Source organism: Staurois parvus, unplaced genomic scaffold (genome assembly GCF_062004578.1).
Source record: "Staurois parvus isolate SC_StPar_1 unplaced genomic scaffold, SC_StPar_1.0 ptg001060l, whole genome shotgun sequence".
Lineage (NCBI taxonomy): Eukaryota > Metazoa > Chordata > Amphibia > Anura > Ranidae > Staurois > Staurois parvus.
Window position 1 is genome coordinate 311,439 of NW_028318856.1, and position 20,505 is coordinate 331,943.

The 20,505-nt window shown below is 40.4% G+C and overlaps 1 protein-coding gene across 2 annotated transcripts in view; it reads left to right on the plus strand.

Annotated features, from left to right (window-relative positions):
- The window catches only part of RGS11 (regulator of G protein signaling 11), a 146,342-nt gene that overhangs the window by 15,227 nt on the left and 110,610 nt on the right, over positions 1 to 20,505 (plus strand). For both annotated transcript variants that reach the window (XM_089658258.1, XM_089658259.1), the window contains exons 2-3: positions 2,316 to 2,412; positions 18,605 to 18,655. In XM_089658258.1, the coding sequence (XP_089514384.1) occupies positions 2,316 to 2,412; positions 18,605 to 18,655 (148 nt within the window). The remainder of the gene's footprint in view (positions 1 to 2,315; positions 2,413 to 18,604; positions 18,656 to 20,505) is intronic.

Sequence of the window (20,505 nt, forward strand, 5' to 3'; positions counted from 1 at the left end):
CCCCCTCCAGCTTCACTACTGCTCCGGACGAGCGCCACCTACTAGACTTGCAAGTGCTCAACTATGCCAGCACAAAGCACTGGAATGGGAGAAAAGGAACACATATTTACACTAGGAGAGTAGTTTTTTTTTAGCATTTGCATGTGGTTATTTGCTAAAAATCATTTTATATGTTAATGCAGGGCCATAAAGAGGAAAAAGTGTGTGAAACGACAATTGGGCTTTGAGTCTGATCACAAGGGATGACTGTATATAAAACTTTAGATTTCGGCAAACCTAGTGACCAATACATGGTATTAGAACCCTGCTCACCATAGCTGTACTCACTCATAGGCTTGTCTAGGGCTGGGAAAGGTCAGTCACTTGGATGTGGTAGAATTTGGACAGCAGATGTCTGAATATCTGTGCGGATAATCTTCTTATAGATGACATTTTGGTGTCAGGGAAAGGCCCCATTGGTGTGTAATTATGAAAATGTTGCCACGTGTCAAGCATTAGTGTCTAAATCCTATGCAATACCTTCAGTGGGTATGGTATGTACCATGAATACACTGCAATAGAAAACAAAGATTTAGTACTCATTCATATAGTGTTGGAGCTTTTTTATGATCTAATGCTAATACCATAGTGGTAGACACAGACACTGGGGACCGAATGAATGGAAGTAACAGCTATTTGCCTTCAAAGGGCAAGTCTTTATTTTCAGAGTCAAGGAAGGCAGTGGGGTAGATCTACTGAATCTGGTGTAGCTGTACATTGGAGCCAATCATCTTCTAACTTCAGCTTGTTCAATTAGGCTTTGCCAATAAAACCTGGGAACTGATTGGTTTCTATGCAGAGCTCAATCAGATTTTGCACTTTCCAGTTTTAGTAAATAACTCTCACTGCATCACACAAGAAAAAACAATGTTTCATATGTATTATAAAATGATTGTAAAGGATGACGTTTTATTTTTTTTTAAATATTAAACATGTCATATTTACCTGCTCTGTGGAATGGTTTTGCACAGAGCAGCCCCGATTCTCCTCTTTTGGCTCCTCTCCCCCAGTTGAGTACCCCCATAGCAAGCCACATGTTACGGGGGCATTTGTGTGTTCTCTCCTGAGCCGACTCTGTGTGTCCATAGGCACACACAAAGCGTGATTTGGCTCCACCCATCCCCACTCCCTCCTAACTGGCTGTGATCGACATCGGTGGGAGCCAATGGGGAGGGAGAGAGTGGATAGAACCTTCAACGTTTGTGCACAGCACTGGATCGAGATCAGGCTCAGGTAAGTATAAGGGTGGGGCTGGTGGGGGGTGTCGGGTTCTGGGGGGAAACTGCACGCAGAAGGGGTTTTTTTGTAACTTTTATTAAGGTAAAAGACCTTCTCCCTTTAGAGCCTCTGTGATATAAATAGATTGATAATTTTATCAATTATATAAAAAATGTAATAATAATAATAATTATAATAAAATATTATTATTATTTTATATTAATAAGTATATATAATATATGCACATATATACATACATAGAATATATATATATATATATATATATATATAAATATAATTATATTATTTTATATTAATAAGTATATATAATATATACACATATATACATACTACATATATACTGTATATATATATATATATATATATATATATATATATATATATACACACACTATATATATATATATATATATATAAAAATATTATTAAGTATATATATATATATATATATAAATATTATATATATTATATTATATACACATATATACATACAAAGGATGTCCTACAGATAAGATTTATTTTACTGTAAATCTTCCATCTGCGGCTGACTTTCAGAGACATGGGCGGCATATAAATGATGAGCGTCTTTTGCAGATAACCAATTAGGATTACTCTATATGACCGATCTAAGTACAGTTTTTGTTTCACAAACTGTTCTTTTTTATGATGAAGAAAATAAAAAGTGTTATGTTAGTGCCGATACCCGTCTGTGCAATGCCATCATCCCTACTCATCCCTCTATCATCTGCTTGCCGATCCTTGTCCAGGCCCAATCCTGGGAATGCCTAATCCGATGTAATTCCTGCAGAGATCAGGAAATATTTGACCTGGTGATACCCTTGATGGTTGCACATTCAAGTACCAAGGACAGCAAGAGAAAGAGAAAGATATGAGAGTGTGCAAATTTGCTTGATTTTTTGACTTTTTTTTAAAGTTATTTTTAGAGCTAAAGTATTTTAAAGTGTGTTCATTTACTATCTTTGTCCCATCATCATCATCTCCATGTCTCTAATGATACATCCATTGTGTCCCATCAGATGGAGCGCCTGATCGTGGCCATGCAGGACCCTGATGTCGGCATCAAAATGAGAAACCAACGCTTGCTCATCACAGTGATTCCTCACGCCATGACCGGTGAGAGTCCAGCTCTTATCAGTAGGGACCACGGGCGGACTGACCATTCGGGCACTTGGGCACAGCCCGAGGGCCTGGGGTCAGTAGGGGGCCCCGTGAGATGCCCCTAATACCTTTCATAGGCTTTTTTGTGTGTGGTTTGAGTGTGGGCAAGGACACAGGGGCAAGGACCCATGATCCCCTATTGCCTGGGGGCCCCATGAGTTGTCAGTCTGTCCCTGGTAGGGACAGTTTGGGATTAGCACAGTCATAGAATTCTCTTACCTAAAGCCAAAACTTTTTTCTTTTCCGTCTATCAAGGGACACAGGAATTCAGATACTGTCACTTACCTGGATAGGGAGCCTGACATGAAGAGGCAGGCCACCTCTACAACTCCTGATGACTGCCTGATGAAGGGGTCCTGCGAGACTCTGAAACGTTGCCTTGCTGTAACTATGTGATCGTTCGTTCAAACTTTTGGACCCATATTGGTGGTCCTCGGCATGTGCCTGATGAAGGGTTCCTGCGAGACTCCGAAACGTTGCCTTTCTGTAACTATGTGATAATTCATTAAAACTTTTGGACCCATATTGGTGGTCCTCGGCATGTGCCTGATGAAGGGTCCCTGCGAGACTCTGAAACGTTGCCTTTCTGTAACTATGTGATAATTCATTAAAACTTTTGGACCCATATTGGTGGTCCTCGGCATGTGCCTGATGAAGGGGTCCTGCGAGACTCTGAAACATTACCTTGCTGTAACTATGTGATCGTTCATTCAAACTTTTGGACCCATATTGGTGATCCTCGGTGTGCTGGTGACATTCTCCCTTGCTGATTCTCTTCGGTTCCAGGTCGTTGCAGCACCCACTTATACACACCGCCATTTTTAATGCAGGAACGTGTGCGTTTGGATTGTACACTTGCATCCCGTACAACTCCGGCTCAAGGACCAATGATGGTGAGACAGCGGCGGCAGGAGCACGGTGGGGTATGAGTGCCTGTGATCAGTCCAGTGGTAGCTGGTAGGCAGGTGAGCTGCAGGGCAGGCTGAAGGCAGGGAGCAGGATCCGGAGGCAGCCGTGCTGGATGGATGGATGGATCACTGAGGGGTGTGTTTTGAGGATGCAGGGTCACATGAGCTGGGTTCGGTAGCGGTCGGGCAGATCAGGCATAAACAGCAGGAGGAAGAATAGTCGGGTCACAGGCCAGGTCAGCAGCGGGAGATCAATCAGACAGGAGTGGAGACAGAAGGGTAAGCCAAGGTAAGGAGAGAGGTCAGGGCAGGCAGCAGTCAAGCGAAGGTCAGGAACAAGCTGGTTCGGTATCAGGAGTCAATCACAGGAATCAGGGAACACAAGCAGGGATAAGACCAAACGGCAATGAGCAGTGTAGGCAGGTGCGGGGGGTGTGCGCCGCACTGGGTGACACCTATCGCACGGGGTGACACCGGACCCACTCCAAAAAGGTAAGTTTTAAAGCAAGCTGACGATCCCCGCAGGATGGATCGGATCTGCGGATTGGGGAGCATAATGGATCGGACTCTGATCCATTATGCTCAATCCGCAGATCCGATCCATCCTGCGGGGTTCGTCGGAGGGGTGACACCAAGTGTTATCGCACCGGGTGACACCAACCCTAGGGACGCCCCTGGCAATGAGACATTTACTGCAGCCAGTTTGAATAGCCCTTTTGGCGCCATCATTAGTGACAGGCACGTGCCTGGATGCGCGAGTGAGCATGTGCGCGTGCCTATGCCCAAGCACCCGCACATACTGCATTTTTTGGCAGCACACAAAAACGCGTTACATTGCTTATCAAAGAGTCATTATACACTACTCTGCATAAACTTTGACATTTTTAAATGAAGGTAAAATAAAATAAATGTTTAAATTAAGGAAAAGGTAAAAAAAACTAAACCAAATTATAATTAGTAATAATAAAAACATATGTGAAAATGGCGTCAGAATCTGCGTTGGTTCACAAAGACAAAAGCCGCCAGCGCCATATTCTGATGCAAAGAATAAACAAAACATGCATATAAAGTGCAGCGCTAAAAATATAAATCCTGTATAATATCTTAATTAATATAAAGAAAAAGCAAAGAGAACACCGTGAAGTGAATAAACGAGTCCCAGTGTCAACGAACATTGGAAAATGTCCTTAAGTGCCATCATGTGGCTTCAATTACTAGGATGATCAGTCATATCCAAGTGCAACACGCAGGCATGGTGACAAACGCCCTAGCTCCATCCGACGCGTTTCGTCAAAAATGACATCAGGTATTACGGATGACGTCATTTCTGACGAAACGCGCCGGATGGAGCTAGGTCGTACGTCATATGCATGCACTCACACCCGTGACCATTTTGGAAGTGGGAACCCGCTGATTTTTTGCTAGTATACAGCACTGTATTGGATCCTCATTTATGGAAGTGCAATACTTTGGCTTGAATAAACTCTGCATAGGATTTTACACTTTTGTTCTATGGACATGCTTGACATCGATGATCCATACGGAGTGGGTGAACGCGGTCTGACCTACGGTTGGAGGCTGTTGAGGAGGCTGGAGCGGTTGGCAAATTTTACATTTGTGCCCTATTTGACCATTTTGTAACATGATAGTCACATTTGTCTGGTAAGCCCTCCTTGAGCACTGAATGGGGTGGCGCGTGTTGCACTTGGATATGTCTGATCACCCTAGTAATTGAAGACACGTGATTGCACTTAAGGACATTTTACAGCGTCCTTTGACACTAGGACTCATTCACTTCACAGTGTTTTCTTTGCTTTTTCTTTATATTAAGATATTATACAGGATTTATATTTTTAGCAGTGCGCTTTGTGTATAATATTAAAAACATAAAAAAATAAATTAAATTAGACTTGTGGTAAACTCTGTCTACGTTGAGGTTTATGTTAGATTGGCGTACGGCTGCATTCATGATGCTGTTGTAAGCTGTTTCTTTATCTTCAATAAACTATTGTTGGAATAAATAAATAAATTAATTAATTAAATTACAATTAAAATTAAAACCATAAAAAAAATAAATTAAATTAGACTTGTGGTAAACACTTTCTACATTGAGGTTTATGTTGGATTGGTGTACAGTTGCATTCATGATGCTGTTGTAAGCTGCTTCTTTATCTTCAATAAACTGTTGTTGGAAGAGAAAAACAATAAAATACATGAATTAATTAGTCAAATTATAATTAAAAATATTAAAAACATGAAAAATAAATTAAATTAGACTTGTGGTAAACTATGTCTACATTGAGGTTTATATTGGATTGGTGTACGGCTGCATTCAGGATGCTGTTATAAGCTTTTCTTTATGTTCAATAAACTGTTGATGGAAAACAAACAAACAAACAAAAATTGTATATATATATATATATATATATATATTATAAATAAAATATTAAAAATTATTAAAAACAAAATTTTAAAAATTAGACTTGTGGTAAACTCTGTCTACATTGAGGTTTATATTAGATTGGTGTACGGCTGCATTCAGGATGCTGTTATAAGCTGTTTCTTTATCTTCAATAAACTGTTGATGGAAAACAAACAAATAAAAAAAAAAAAAAAATATATATATATATATATATATATATAAATTAAAATTAAAATATTAAAAATAGTTTAAAAAAAATTAGACTTGTGGTAAACTCTGTGTACATTCAGGGTTTTGTTGGATTGGTGTACGGCTGCATTCATGATGCTGTTGTAAACCGTTTCTTTATCTTTTAAATAAATAAAAATATTTCTCTTTAAATAAGTGAATACATTTCTAATAAAAATATTAAAAACATAACAAATGTAAATTAGATTATAGTTAAAAATATTTAAAACATAAAAAGTTACATTAAATTACAATTACAAATAATAAAAACATAACATTTTTTATTACATTATATTTAAAAATATCAAAAACATTAAACAACTACATTAAATTATAGTTAAAAATATTAAAAATGTAAAAAGTTAAATTAAATTAAAATGAAAAACATTAAAAACATAAGCACTTCCCCCATCCTCTGGAACTCACTACCCCAATCCATCAGACTCTCACCTTCCCTCCTCACCTTTAGGCGCACCCTGAAAACCCATCTCTTCAGGGAAGCCTACCCCACCCTCACCTAACAGCCATTCTCCTCCACTCCTCCTACCACTCCATCCCCCACAGCCACTTCCTCCTGTACCACTATCCCCTCCCTCCTAGATTGTAAGCTCCAAGGAGCAGGGCCCTCGAACCCCTCGTGTATTGTATTGTTACTGTATTGTCTCATGTACTGTCCCCCCTATAATGTACAGCGCTGAGCAAACCTTTTGGCGCTATATAAATACTGTATAATAATAATAAGCAAGTTAAATTAAAAATATAAAAACCATAAAACATTGAAATTATTTGATATTTTTAAATTAAACAGTACAAGGTCACACCATTCGCCGCGAGTGTGCCCCACTTTATTTTATTTTAAAAAATGTAACAAACTTTACTAAGGTTGCCGAATTCATTGCCAAAACATGCCATCCCCGGGGAGGATTGAAGATCCGATGTCTTGCTTTGGTTTTGATGCATCCGTCTGTTTCTGATCCAGTTGCTGCCTTGTTACTGAGGAGACCCGGACCGGGTGCAAGGCGCGGAGACATTGATGTGACACACAGAATAGGATATGAAAGGGAAGGCTCCATTTACCGGGATGGGATGTGTTTGTACTTCATGCTGCTTCTGGAAGATGAATAATTCACACTAAAGGTTTTGCAGGATCCAGGAACACTAAAAAAAACGCAATTGATCTTGTAAGGATGCGTCTGAACGTTTCTCAGCGCTGTGCTGAGCTCATGGAATAAAATGAAACTGAAAACGTTCTGCTTATTAAAGTATAGAAGTACACTTCACCTCTTCAATTCCCGCCAAAACTCTTTATTTCATCTCGTATTAAAGCTGACCACCCCCCCCCCTTGCTAAAATTCAGCACGTACCTCTGCATACCCCATGAAATCACCCAATGTTTGTTTCTTAAAAATACAAATGTTTTAATAAACCCCAAAACAAAAAAATATATTGCAGATTTAGTGGCTGCATTAGTTTTTCTTTTTAGGACTTTTTTCCTTTATTTTCACTTACTGATGATGATGTGTGAAATTCCTGGTGATCCTGCCAGTCCCTCTGCTTTCCTATTTCCTACTGATCACACTAGGCATGAGAGCACATCCATCCCAGCATGGTGAGTTTTTTTTGGCTGTGCTGGGAGAACAGCCTGTCCTCCAATGATCAGACTCCTGTTGACGTGCCTTCCCCGCACAGCCATTCACTGGGAAGTTCAGTGCTATTTATGCAGCTGAGAAAACAGGGCATGTGATCACTTATAAAAATAAAAAACATATCAACAAGGTATATATATATATATATATATATATATATATATATATATATATATCCATTCAGTCGTATCTGACCCTTGGCGATTGCATTGACCGTCACTCGTAAGCGACTTTTTCCATGAATTCTCTTAGCAATTATTTTTACAGGGTAGGTTGCCAGGTCTTTCCCCAACCCCTACCATGCAGGAGATCCCACATGGCCATGGATGAAAAAAAAAAAAAAAAAAAAAAAATATATATATATATATATATATATATGTATGTTAAAATTACTTTTTTATATATTAAAAAAAATCTAAAGACTATATTTAAAAAAATATATTTTTAAAAAAAGATTTTATATATTTTGTAGAATTTTCAGATTTTATTTTTAACATATAAAATGTTATTTTAACATATATTTTTGCATATATTTGTAAATGCATTCCAAAAATGTAGATTTGTATTTTTAAAGACACACAGTATATTTGAAATGTATTTTTAAAAATACTTGTCATATACCTTGTAATAAAAACGCATTTCAACATGCAGTATATATACAGTCAGGTCCATAAATATTGGGACATCGACACAATTCTAACATTTTTGGCTCTATACACCACCACAATGGTTTTGAAATGAAACGAACAAGATATGCTTTAACTGCAGACTGTCAGCTTTAATTTGAGGGTATTTACATCCAAATCAGGTGAACGGTGTAGGAATTACAACAGTTTGCATATGTGCCGCCCACTTGTTAAGGGACCAAAAGTAATGGGACAATTGGCTTCTGAGCTGTTCCATGGCCAGGTGTGTGTTATTCCCTCATTATCCCAATTACAATGAGCAGATAAAAGGTCCAGAGTTCATTTCAAGTGTGCTATTTGCATTTGAAATCTGTTGCTGTCAACTCTCAAGATGAGTTCCAAAGAGCTGTCACTATCAGTGAAGCAAGCCATCATTAGGCTGAAAAAACAAAACAAACCCATCAGAGAGATAGCAAAAACATTAGGTGTGGCCAAAACAACTGTTTGGAACATTCTTAAAAAGAAGGAACGCACCGGTGAGCTCAGCAACACCAAAAGACCCGGAAGACCACGGAAAACAACTGTGGTGGATGACCAAAGAATTCTTTCCCTAGTGAAGAAAACACCCTTCACAACAGTTGGCCAGATCAAGAACACTCTCCAGGAGGTAGGTGTATGTGTGTCAAAGTCAACAATCAAGAGAAGACTTCACCAGAGTGAATACAGAGGGTTCACCACAAGATGGAAACCATTGGTGAGCCTCAAAAACAGGAAGGCCAGATTAGAGTTTGCCAAACGACATCTAAAAAAGCCTTCACAGTTCTGGAACAACATTCTATGGACAGATGAGACCAAGATCAACTTGTACCAGAGTGATGGGAAGAGAAGAGTATGGAGAAGGAACTGCTCATGATCCTAAGCATACCACCTCATCAGTGAAGCATGGTGGTGGTAGTGTCATGGCGTGGGCATGTATGGCTGCCAGTGGAACTGCTTCTCTTGTATTTATTGATGATGTGACTGCTGACAGAAGCAGCCGGATGAATTCTGAAGTGTTTCGGGAATATTATCTGCTCATATTCAGCCAAATGCTTCACAACTCATTGGACGCTTCACAGTGCAGATGGACAATGACCCAAAGCAGACAGCAAAAGTAACCAAAGAGTTTTTTAAGGGAAAGAAGTGGAATGTTATGCAATGGCCAAGTCAATCACCTGACCTGAATCCGATTGAGCATGCATTTCACTTGCTGAAGACAAAACTGAAGGGAAAATGCCCCAAGAACAAGCAGGAACTGAAGACCGTTGCAGTAGAGGCCTGGCAGAGCATCACCAGGGATGAAACCCAGCGTCTGGGGATGTCTATGCGTTCCAGACTTCAGGCTGTAATTGACTGCAAAGGATTTGCAATCAAGTATTAAAAAGTGAAAGTGGTCCCTTAACAAGTGTAAGGTACATATGCAAACTGTTGTAGTTCCTACACCGTTCACCTGATTTGGATGTAAATACCCTCAAATTAAAGCTGACAGTCTGCAGTTAAAGCACATCTTGTTCGTTTCATTTCAAATCCATTGTGGTGGTGTATAGAGCCAAAAATGTTAGAATTGTGTCGATGTCCCAATATTTATGGACCTGACTGTATATATACTGCATGTTGAAATGCGTTTTTATTACAAGGTATATGACAAGTATTTTTAAAGAAATGTAGCCACCCTCTAATAGGAAGTCAGATGACAGCAGCAAAAAAAGAATGTGGACATTTGGAGGAGGCTGAGTGCAATGGAAGGGATTTTTTTGAGTTAAGAATACATACTTGAATATGATTTATTTTTTTATTGTCACTTTAAATCCCTAAACTTGCGCATTTCATGTGAGATTGCTGGACAGATGTACAAAGCCTGCATTAAACACAGCCACATACATGCGTTCTCCAGTGCTGACCTATTTTTAGGAAATGTTTGCTTTTTATTTTCATAATTCTTGCCGGGGAATGAGGGAGGTTTTCATGCCAGTAAACATACTTAATAATTCAGTGAGTTTAATTTTCAGAAACTCGAAAGCCGTTTAAACCCTTTGCTGCCAGACGCTGCTCGCAGACGTGTTTTCACAGCAGATAATATCTGATACTGGCCGCGCTTGTTTATAATTCCCAAAAACGTGATTCTTAGTCCTCACGCACACGGCGCGTTTTTACAGCGGCTGTTTTTCGCTTTTGGTATTTTTTTTCTATGGCCGGTAAACTCCCCGGCATGTTGTCCTTTGTGTCCAGGCACACATAGGCTTTAATCAGCATTTTTTGGCTGCAAAAAAATCCCAGAAGTAGTGGGTTTCTAGAGGAGTTTTTTTAAGCTGTAAAAATGCTCTACTGCTGGTAAACGTGGTAAAACGCGGTAAAGCATGGCAAACTGGCGTTTTTGGGGTATTTTTTTGAGCAAAAATTTTATTTTTTGTGTAAAAAGCTAAAAAAAGGAAATGCTAGTGCAAATGTGTCTTACACCTTAACTCCCCCTCCCGAAATCACTTGTTGGGTTTTATGCTTTTTATGTTTTCATAGTTACCTATTCCGAAGTCTTCAGGCAGCCGTACCAGGGGCGGACTGACCATTTGGAAACTCTGGCACTGCCCGAGGACCCAGGGTCAGTAGGGGGCCCCATGAGATGCCCCTGGTACCTTTTTCATAGGCTTTTTTGAGTTTGGGCAAGGACACAGGGGCCCCATGATCCCCTATTGCCCGGGGGGGCCCCATGAGTCGTCAGTCCGCCCCTGAGCCGTGGGGTCCTCTTATAATCTCCTGACTGGGAGGCCCTTACTAATGCAGAAAGTAGTGCTGGCATTAGGACGTCAGCACTGCTCCTGGCACCAGAACACTGTGAAGGAAGGGCTCCGTGCTGACACACCATAAGTGGGCGGGCCATGACATCCTACACTTATAGTATGTGTTGATTTCCAGGGTTGGGTGACACTGGGTGTCATTCAACGTGGAAGACTGAGGACATCTTGTGGTGAAAGGGGGAAAGTGCAGGACTGAAAGGAATGTTTTTAGCTGCTAAGTATGATTGCTTATAACAGTGATCATCTCTGTTATAAGCAATCATAGTGTGAAAAAAAAATCCTGATCACCTCCCCAGAGTAGTACAGTGTCATTATGGTAGCACAGCACTGCTCTGGTCACAGTATGTAAAAAAAAAAAAGCCATTATAAAGAAAGTAAAAATAAATTTTAGATGTCAAAAAGAACAAAAAACGTTTATTTATTTTTGATACTGTCATCAGTCAGTATCGCTGATCACCGCTGCACGTGTGATATGATGGCGCTGTACTGCTCTGGTGACAGTATGTAAAAAAAATTAACATTTTATTTAATTTCTTCATTTTCCCCAAAATTGTGACAAAAATGTCAAACTTTAAAGAACCTAATATACCTCTTACTAAATACCTTGGACTGTCTACTTCCCAAACAGGGGGATATTTGCATTGTCCTGGCATTTTGTGGCCTCAAGAAATTAGATTGGCTGTCAGTACATCAGGATCGACCAAATATATATCCCACAGTCTGCAAACTCGATAACTTTCACATATGAAGAAAGTTTATTTATTTGCAAAATTTTATAACAGAAACTTTTAATTTTCTGTATTTTTTTGTTTATATACCGAAAAAAAATGGCGACTAAATACCACCAATAGAAAGCTCTGTCTGTCACTTAAAAAATTATAAAATGTTGATTCGGATTCAGTGTTGTTCAAAGTATCATATTGCTGAAATCTGAAAATTGGACTGGGCAGGAAGGAGGCGAAAGTGTCCCTTGAAGTGGTTAAAAAAACAAAAAACCCAGAGTTGGGCCCTGAGAGAAATATGATGGCTGTCATTGTTGGAAATGCTAATATGCAGTCCAGTTTGCAGGTCCACTGGCTTACAGAATGTCTCCAACTTACAAGCCGACCTCAATGCTCTGTGTAATTGGGCAGTTATGTGGCAAATGAGGTTTAATGTTGATAAATGTAAGGTTTTGCACTTGGAGGCTAAGAATATGCATGCATCATACATACTAGGGGGAGGGGTACAACTGGGGGGTCAATGGTGGACAAGGATCTGGGTGGGGTCAATGGTGGAGAAGGATCTGGGGTGGTCAATGGTGGAGAAGGATCTGGGGTGGTCAATGGTGGAGAAGGATCTGGGGGGGTCAAAGGTGGAGAAGGATCTAGGGGGGTCAATGGTGGAGAAGGATCTGGGGGTTCTGGTAGATCACAAGATTAATGATGGCAGCAATGCCAAGCTGCGGGTTCTAAAGCGAGTAAAATCCTCTCTTGTATTATAAGAAGTATAGACTCCAGAGAGAGAGATATAACCCCCCCCCCCCCGGTACAAATCATTAGTAATACCTCATCTGCAATATGCAGTTCAGTTTTGGGCACCAATTCACAAAAAGAACATTGGGGAACTGGAGAAAGTACAGAGAAGGGCAACCAAATTGATAAGAGGCATGGAGGAGCTCAGCTATGAGGAAAGATTAGAGGAACTGAATTTATTCTCTCTTGAGATTGGATCATGCTTTGCTGGGTTTTTTGCCTTCCTCTGGATCAACTGTGGGTGTAGGATTATCTTTTTTTTATGGTTGAACTGGATGGACTTTTGTCTTTTTTCAGCCAGACTATGTAATATATCAGAATAACCAATCCAGAATAAGTGGGCAGATAAAAAGGAATTAGGACAATGGTGCCCTGATGCCATGGGGTTGATTTACTAAAGGCAACAAGACTTTGGACTTTGAAGGTCGCTCCAAAGCTTAGTAAATGAGGGGAAGCTCTGTTGACTTCCAGCATCCAATCATGTGCAAGCAAAATGCCTTTTTTTCCCTTGCTTGTGATTGAATAGTCTTTGCAAAGTGAAGCTTCACCTCATTTACTAAGCTCTGGAGCAACTGCGCCTGCAGAGTGCAACTGCACTCATAAAGTGCACCATCTATTTAGTAAATCAACCCAACTGACACCTTGTATCTCACTACAAGGACACACTGGTGGAGATGTAAGGCACTAAGGCTAGATTTACTAAAACTGGAGCTCTCAGAGTCTGGTGCGGCTGTGCACGGTAGCCAATCAGCTTCCAACTTCAGCTTGTTCAATTAAGCTTTCACAATAAAAATCTGGAAGCTGATTGGTTTCTCTGCAGAGCTGCACCAGATTTTGCATGCTTCAGCAATAACCCCCCTTGCATATCAATGACACCTTGTCTCTAAGTACAATGGCACACTGACTATAATGAGCAGACCACAGCTTATTTTTAAGTCCACCGTCGTCTTCAGGAAGCATCTGACTGTCATCATTTTCAACTGCTGGAATAAGAAATCTTCTCGGTAGTATTTTATCTCAGGTACTGTTGCCAGTGATATGATTAAAGCAGTTTCTATGTGGCAGTAGTGAGCGGTAATGAGATAATTGAACCCCAGGGTCCTCATTGTACTTATGGGACTTCATAATCTCCTACGCATCCTTCCGAGCTCCTGCTCTTTTCTCCAATGATAAAAATAAACCTGGAATACATCTGTGGGCCTTCTTTTTTCTTTACTCTGCAGATAAGGGCGTTATAAATTAGCAGCACAGAAGCCTGCATAAGGGGGACATAATGGCCAGGACTGTCACATTAAAATTCAAGTTCCAAAAGCCATATGTTGATGCTAACTGGCTGCAACCATTCTGTTCACTACCCAGATCAATGAGGCATCGTGAGTGCTGCCATTTTGGTAGTTGAGCCATTTTCCTATAGGTACATGCAGTCCATTCTCTTTAAAGCTGTGAAGATACTGAGGAACCATTAATGGTTGGTCATCTTGTGACATGGAACCTACACAGGGATTAGACTCAGCAAGACCATAAAGGTTTGGTCATCTTGTAGACTAACCAAATCTCTCTATAGGTCTGTGGTCTGTTTTCTCCAAACTGTGGCTCTTTGCTGGCCTTTATCCAGCTCCTAAGTTGGTATGTGGAGGCAGTGGGGGGTGGAGTAAGGAATTAAGGGTAGAAAAGAGTTTACGAGGATTGGATGAGAGGGTTTTGATGAGAGAATTGTAGTAGGTTTGTTTAGCAGCGTAGAGGTTGGAGTTGTATTTGATAAGGGTGGATTTGTAGAGGGTAAAGTCTTTCAGGGATTTTGTTTTACGCCATGCTCACTCAATTGCATGGCTGCATCTCTTGAGACTTCTGAGGAGACAGAGTCAGAATCTTTGGGCCAGGTTTTGGTACTAGCCAGTAGGTTGAGGGAGCGGGAGAGGAAGAGGTCATTAATAATAGAAAGTTTGTTAGAGACTGAGCGAGCATTCCAGAGGGCACATAAAAGGGAGGAGCAGAGGGAGAGGGGTGTGCATGTACGTCAATAGTGATTTGTTGGAGAACACGAGGGATGACATTGCTAACTGGGCAAGGGAGGAGGTGGAATCCTTGTGGCTGGAGCTACAAAGGAAAGAAACTAAAGGGAAATTAATAGTGGGTATATGCTGCAGGCCCCCTAACCTAAAGGACTGAGAGGACAATGATCTCCTTACACAGTTAGAAATGGTGGCGAAAAAAGGCAATGTGATTATCATGGGGGGCCAGGGGTGGACTGACCATTTGGAAACTCGGGCACTGCCTGAGGGCCCAGGGTCAGTAGGGGGCCCCATGAGATGCCCCTGGTACCTTTTTCATAGGCTTTTTGAGTTTGGGCAAGGACACAGGGGCCCCATGATTCCCTATTGCCCGGGGGCCCCATGAGTTGTCAGTCCGCCCCTGTGGGGGACTTCAAATATCCAGATATTGACTGGGCAGGTGGAACTGCACAGTCATCTAAGGCTTATCATTTCTTGAAGGTCTTGGATGACAATTTCATGTGTCAGTTGGTGGATGCCTCAATAGAAACAAGGCTGTGCTTGGCCTACAAATTACAAACAACACAGAGCTGATTGCTGATGTGGACGTAAGGGATAACCTACAGTAATCACAGGGTAATTATGGGCAGTGTAAATCATAGGAAAAGAAGACACAGGGGTAGGATAAGAACATCCAATTTCAAGAGAGCCAACTTTACTAAACTGTTCACCATACTTCATGACATTAAATGGGAAGATAGCCTACAAACAAAAAACACTGAGGAAAATTGGGAATGCTTTAGTGTTACTAAAACCCAGGACCCTGCAATCACTATATACGGTCTCCCGCAGTACACAGAACATGGAAATGCAATAATTTTAGTAAATATAAATATAAACTGCTAAATACCTTTTCTCATCAGCAGTTAGAACAGTCTTGTAACTTCTTTCAGCATCCAGCAGAGTACTGGTTAAAGCTTGCAGATGGAGTTTTCATTTTGCTCTAGGAGGATGCAGAATCCCCGACCTCTGTCTGGACAGTGCTGATTGGCTTTGTGCTGATCACATGCACTCTGCCAAGAAAAAAAAAACTCTCTAGTTATACACACCAATCTGAGCTTGTGCAGAGTGACTCCACATGGTATGTCTTATCAGGAGATAAGAAGAGGACACTGGAAGAAGGGGAGGATCAGTGAAGGCAGGATCAAACAGTGTTTTAACACAATGCAGAGGATTAACTCCTTAGGTTCCACAGTGAATATAACAAGAATGCTTTGCTGCATATACAGACTGATTGTACTGTTGTGGGTTTAGTAACACTTTAATGTTAATTAATGGCATTAGCCAGTGTTAAACCTGAGTTGCTAAATTTGAGTGTAAAGAGGCATATTAAAAAGAAAAACTGTCCTTTAAAAAAATCTAAGGCTGAGGGGACATTGTCAGCATTCCAACACTACAAAGAATGTAATAGGAATGTAAGAGTGCACTCAGGGCAGAGCAATGAGACCACGAGAGACCCATGGCGGAGAAGAGTAAAAAGAATCCCCCAATGTTTGAAATATGTTAATTGGATAAAGGATAATCAGGAGAAGTTGGTTGCAAGTGACAGGGAGAAGGCAACTGTGTTAAATACATTTTTCTCCTCGGTTTTTGCTATGGAAAAGGAGGGGTATAATAGACAAAATGGTATTATTAGAAACACAGCATGGATTGTACCCTTGTAGCTTACAGAAGCCAATGTTCTAAAAAGACTTGAAAAAGCTAAAGTAGAACTATAGGTAAAACTTTTTTCCATTTTGGATAGAGTAAGGGAGGGTTATAACCCCTGTCAGATTTCTTTTTGCCATCTGTGTCCCATTGCGGAGATTTCCCTTCACTTCCTGTCCCATAGCCAAACAGGACGAGAGAGGAAATCCCTGCTAAATTAATGGAATTTGCTTGGGGACTCCCAGGTCACCAGAAATAATTCTTCCTTTGGAAGATTTCCTCTCTATTACTTTTCTGGGGACAACCCAAAATGCGGCATTTTCCTTTACGTTCACTTTTAATGATAATGGCAAACAGGACAAGTAGAGAGGGTGAATCTTCCGAACGGGGGTACAGACAGTAATAAAAACCTGACAGGTGTTCTAATCCCTCTTCACTCTATCGAAAACTAAAAAAAAGGTTTATGTATAGTTATACTTTATTGTGAACAAATCACCAGGACCAGATGGCTTACACCCGAGAGTTATCAAAGAACTTAGCTAGGTCATTGCTAATTTGTTATTCCTCATCGTTAAGGACAACTTACTGACAAGAATGATACCAGATAATTGGTGAAAAGCTAATTCGGTACCAATATTCAAAAAAAGGAAAGATACATACCTGGAAAGTACAGGCCAGCCAGCCTAACATCAGTAGTATGTAAACTATTGGAGAGGATGATAAGGAACTTTGCAGATGAAAATAGTATCGATCATTCTTACCAGACCATCCTTGTAACATTCTATGAGGAAGTGAGCTCTAATCTAGGTATAGAAAGGCCTGTGGATATGGTGTATCTAGATTTTGTCAAAGCATTTGACAAACCCCGCTACAAAACCTGGTACCTCATAAACTCTTCATTTACAAATTGAGGTCTGTTGGCATTGACAATAATGTATGTACCTGGAGAGAAAACCGGTTACAGGGGCATGTCCAGAGGGTGGTGATTAATAGCAAATCTTCTGAATGATCTGGAGTTTGTAAATGGTGTACCCCAAGGCTATGTCCTGGGACCAATTCTGTTTAACATGTTCATAATCGACATACAGGTTGGTATAAACAATTCAATCTCAGTTGTTGCTGACGATGCAAAGTTAAGCAGGGTAATAACCTCACAACAGGATATAGCAACTTTACAGGAAGACCTCCAAAAAATAGAGGGGTGGGCAACTACATGGGGAAGGAGGTTCAATATAGCAAATTATACCGCGCCTAGGAGCTAAAAATACGAATGCGAATTACACACTAGGGGGAGAACCTCCAGGGAATCAAGGATGGAAAAGTTTCTGGGCGTCTTAGTAGATGATGAACTTAGCAATAGCATGCAATGCCAAGCTGCAGCTAGCAGACTATTAGCATGCATTAAAAATGGCATTTTCTGAAGAGATACAACTGTAATTTTACCTTTTCACAAGACTCTGGTCCAGCCACAGTAAGAGTATGCTGTCTAGTTCTGGTCACCAGGAGGGATGTGCTGGAAATGGAGTGAGTCCAGAAGAGGACAACAAAGCTGATAAGGGGGCTGGAGGACCTCAGTTATTAGGAAAGGCTACAAAATAAAACCTATTTTCCATAGAGAAGAGACACTTGAGAGGAGACATGATCGTAATGTACAAATATCTAAATGGCGATTCTAGCATAGGGAGAAAACTGTTCAGTCTCTGGTTGTTTTAAGAAGACAAGTGGCCACTCAAAGAAGTGGAACATGAAGTGGTTTAACCATAGACTGTGTAGGGGGTTATTTACTGTTAGAGTGGTAAGGATGTGGAACTCCCTCCCACAATAGATGGTGTCAGCGGGAAGTGTTGATATTTTTAAAACTTGTAGATGGGCATCTTAGCGATCGCAACACACAGGGATATGAAAAGTGGTACACACACCTACACAGGGCGAACTTGATGGACTGGTGTCTTTATTCAACCTTACCAGCTACTGTATACAACCATGTGCAGATGTGCCTCAGGGCTGTGTCCGAAGGCCAGGCAGAGCTCTTTGGTGCATGTGCCAGAATAATAAAGATGTCCACACTGGAGTGGGGGGTGAAATTAAAGGGGACTGAAATTCCTCTTTAAGTATCAATAGGTTGGGAGGGAGCTGTCAAGAGAACCTGTCACTTCTACCTGAATGAGCAGAGTGACATATTCTTTTCCATGTCACATTTAATGCAAGAGGTTAGCATTTCTGGTATGTCATCCTGTTCTAAAACTGCTACTAATTCTCTGTGTGTTAATCTAGGTAATGACGTGGTGGAATGGCTCATACAAAAACTTTCCATCAATGAGGAAGGTGAGTCCGCTCTACATTTCATTATTTTGTGAACTGTTTTGGTTTTAGTGGGTTTTTGAAGGAGTTTTGTACAGTGTCTAATAAACTGCCAAACATCGGACTTCTTCAGGAGACCTGAGTATAGAGTACCAATGTGCATCCAGCGAGGCTCCGTGCTCCATCTTTTCTGCCTTCTGTATGCAGATTTTGAGATAATCTTTTCTCTTAGTTTATTATCTCATTGGTCTCTAATTGTCTACCATTTTTGCAACTTATTATTTTATTTTCCCTCTTCATGTATTGCACTTGTGTACTTTGTTTCCTTGTTTATATATCAGTACATTCCCTGTATTATTCATCAGAAAACTTTTACATTTTATTTCTGTTGGTCAGTGCTTCTGTTTCTGACTGTTTCTCTGATGTTATCTATTCTACAATAAAATTAATTGTAAAAGAAAAAAAATTAAAAGGTTTGAAAACTGCCAAACGTCTTTGAACCCTGTGATAAGATAGAGTCTCCATGCTGTTATTCACTGAAATTTGGTTGCTGTTTATCAAATTACCCTTGTGAGAAACATCACATAGAAGGTTGGATTCCTGGGCAGAATGTTGCCTGCTGAGCTTGTTCTCCTCCAACCTGTAATTGGACTGTGTAAGAGCAGCAGTGCACCAATGGGTGATCCTTATGTTCACTTTTTTCTTATCAGCATATGTGCATGCAACAGAACCTGATTGGCCCCAGGTAATGCCCCTCCCACTCTTGCATAATGTCTAATTGGTGGAAAGAATCTGTAGTTTTTCTGAAATGATGCTCAGTTCTCCATCCCTTCCCTTCCTCTTTCTACCTGATCGTCTATGAAATGCACATATCATTCTGTTATATAAAGTCAGCCAATTCGGCCTCCAATCAGGTACTGCTATGAACAGAAAATACTGTCTGGAGGATTTTTGTAGAAGGTGCTGCAATTGATGTAGTTTTTTTTCCTTTCTGTTTTATAACGTTCCAGCTAAATTCTGAAAATTACATACAAATAACAAAATTCACGCTATTGTTGGGTGTTAGCGCACACACTTTATTAATTGCAGCCTACTTGCATATAAATCTAATCACCGATCATTTGAATAGGCTGCCTATTGCACCAAGTTGCACACATAAAGGTGCATGTATCATTATTAACAGTGCACCCACCACATTGCACTGCGTAGCAACGCTTGTTCATTGGCAAGGTCCATTGGAGTGCCATTTAGAATCAAGAACCAACCCACATAATGGGCGATACCAATTATTTTGTTGAAAAAAAATACTTTATTTTATATAAAGTATAAAAAAACAAAATATTAATCGGTGTACATTCCACCCTGTACAGCTACGCAGCGCATGAATACACTACATTTCAATACAGTTCCAATCACACAAGAAATTACATTCACTCTGTGGTATGTTGTCTAACGTGTTGTGCAAAGCAAAGTTCCCCAAGCTATCATGTCATGCATGTCCTGAAAGCACTGTGTGGCCCCTAAGGAACCACCAAAATTCCTAACAGCACAATGCCAGATGTATAGAATTAGACCCCTGTCCTGTACGTCCTACATGACACCACAACTAAAGCAAACCATGCAACAATTCAAAACATCTTGAAGTAATTCAATAAGCAACGGGTCTGATGGGAGATAGGAAAGAAGGATAAGGAAGGGAAAAAGAGTTCACAGGTCCGAAGCTTTACTGAAAGGAAAAAGACAAAAAGGGAGAGTTGGGGAAGGGAAAATCTTCTTCAAAGGGAGAGTTGGGGAAGGGAAAAATCTTCTTTAAAGGGAGAGTTGGGGAAGGGAAAAATCTTCTTCAAAGGGAGAGTTGGGGAAGGGAAAAATCT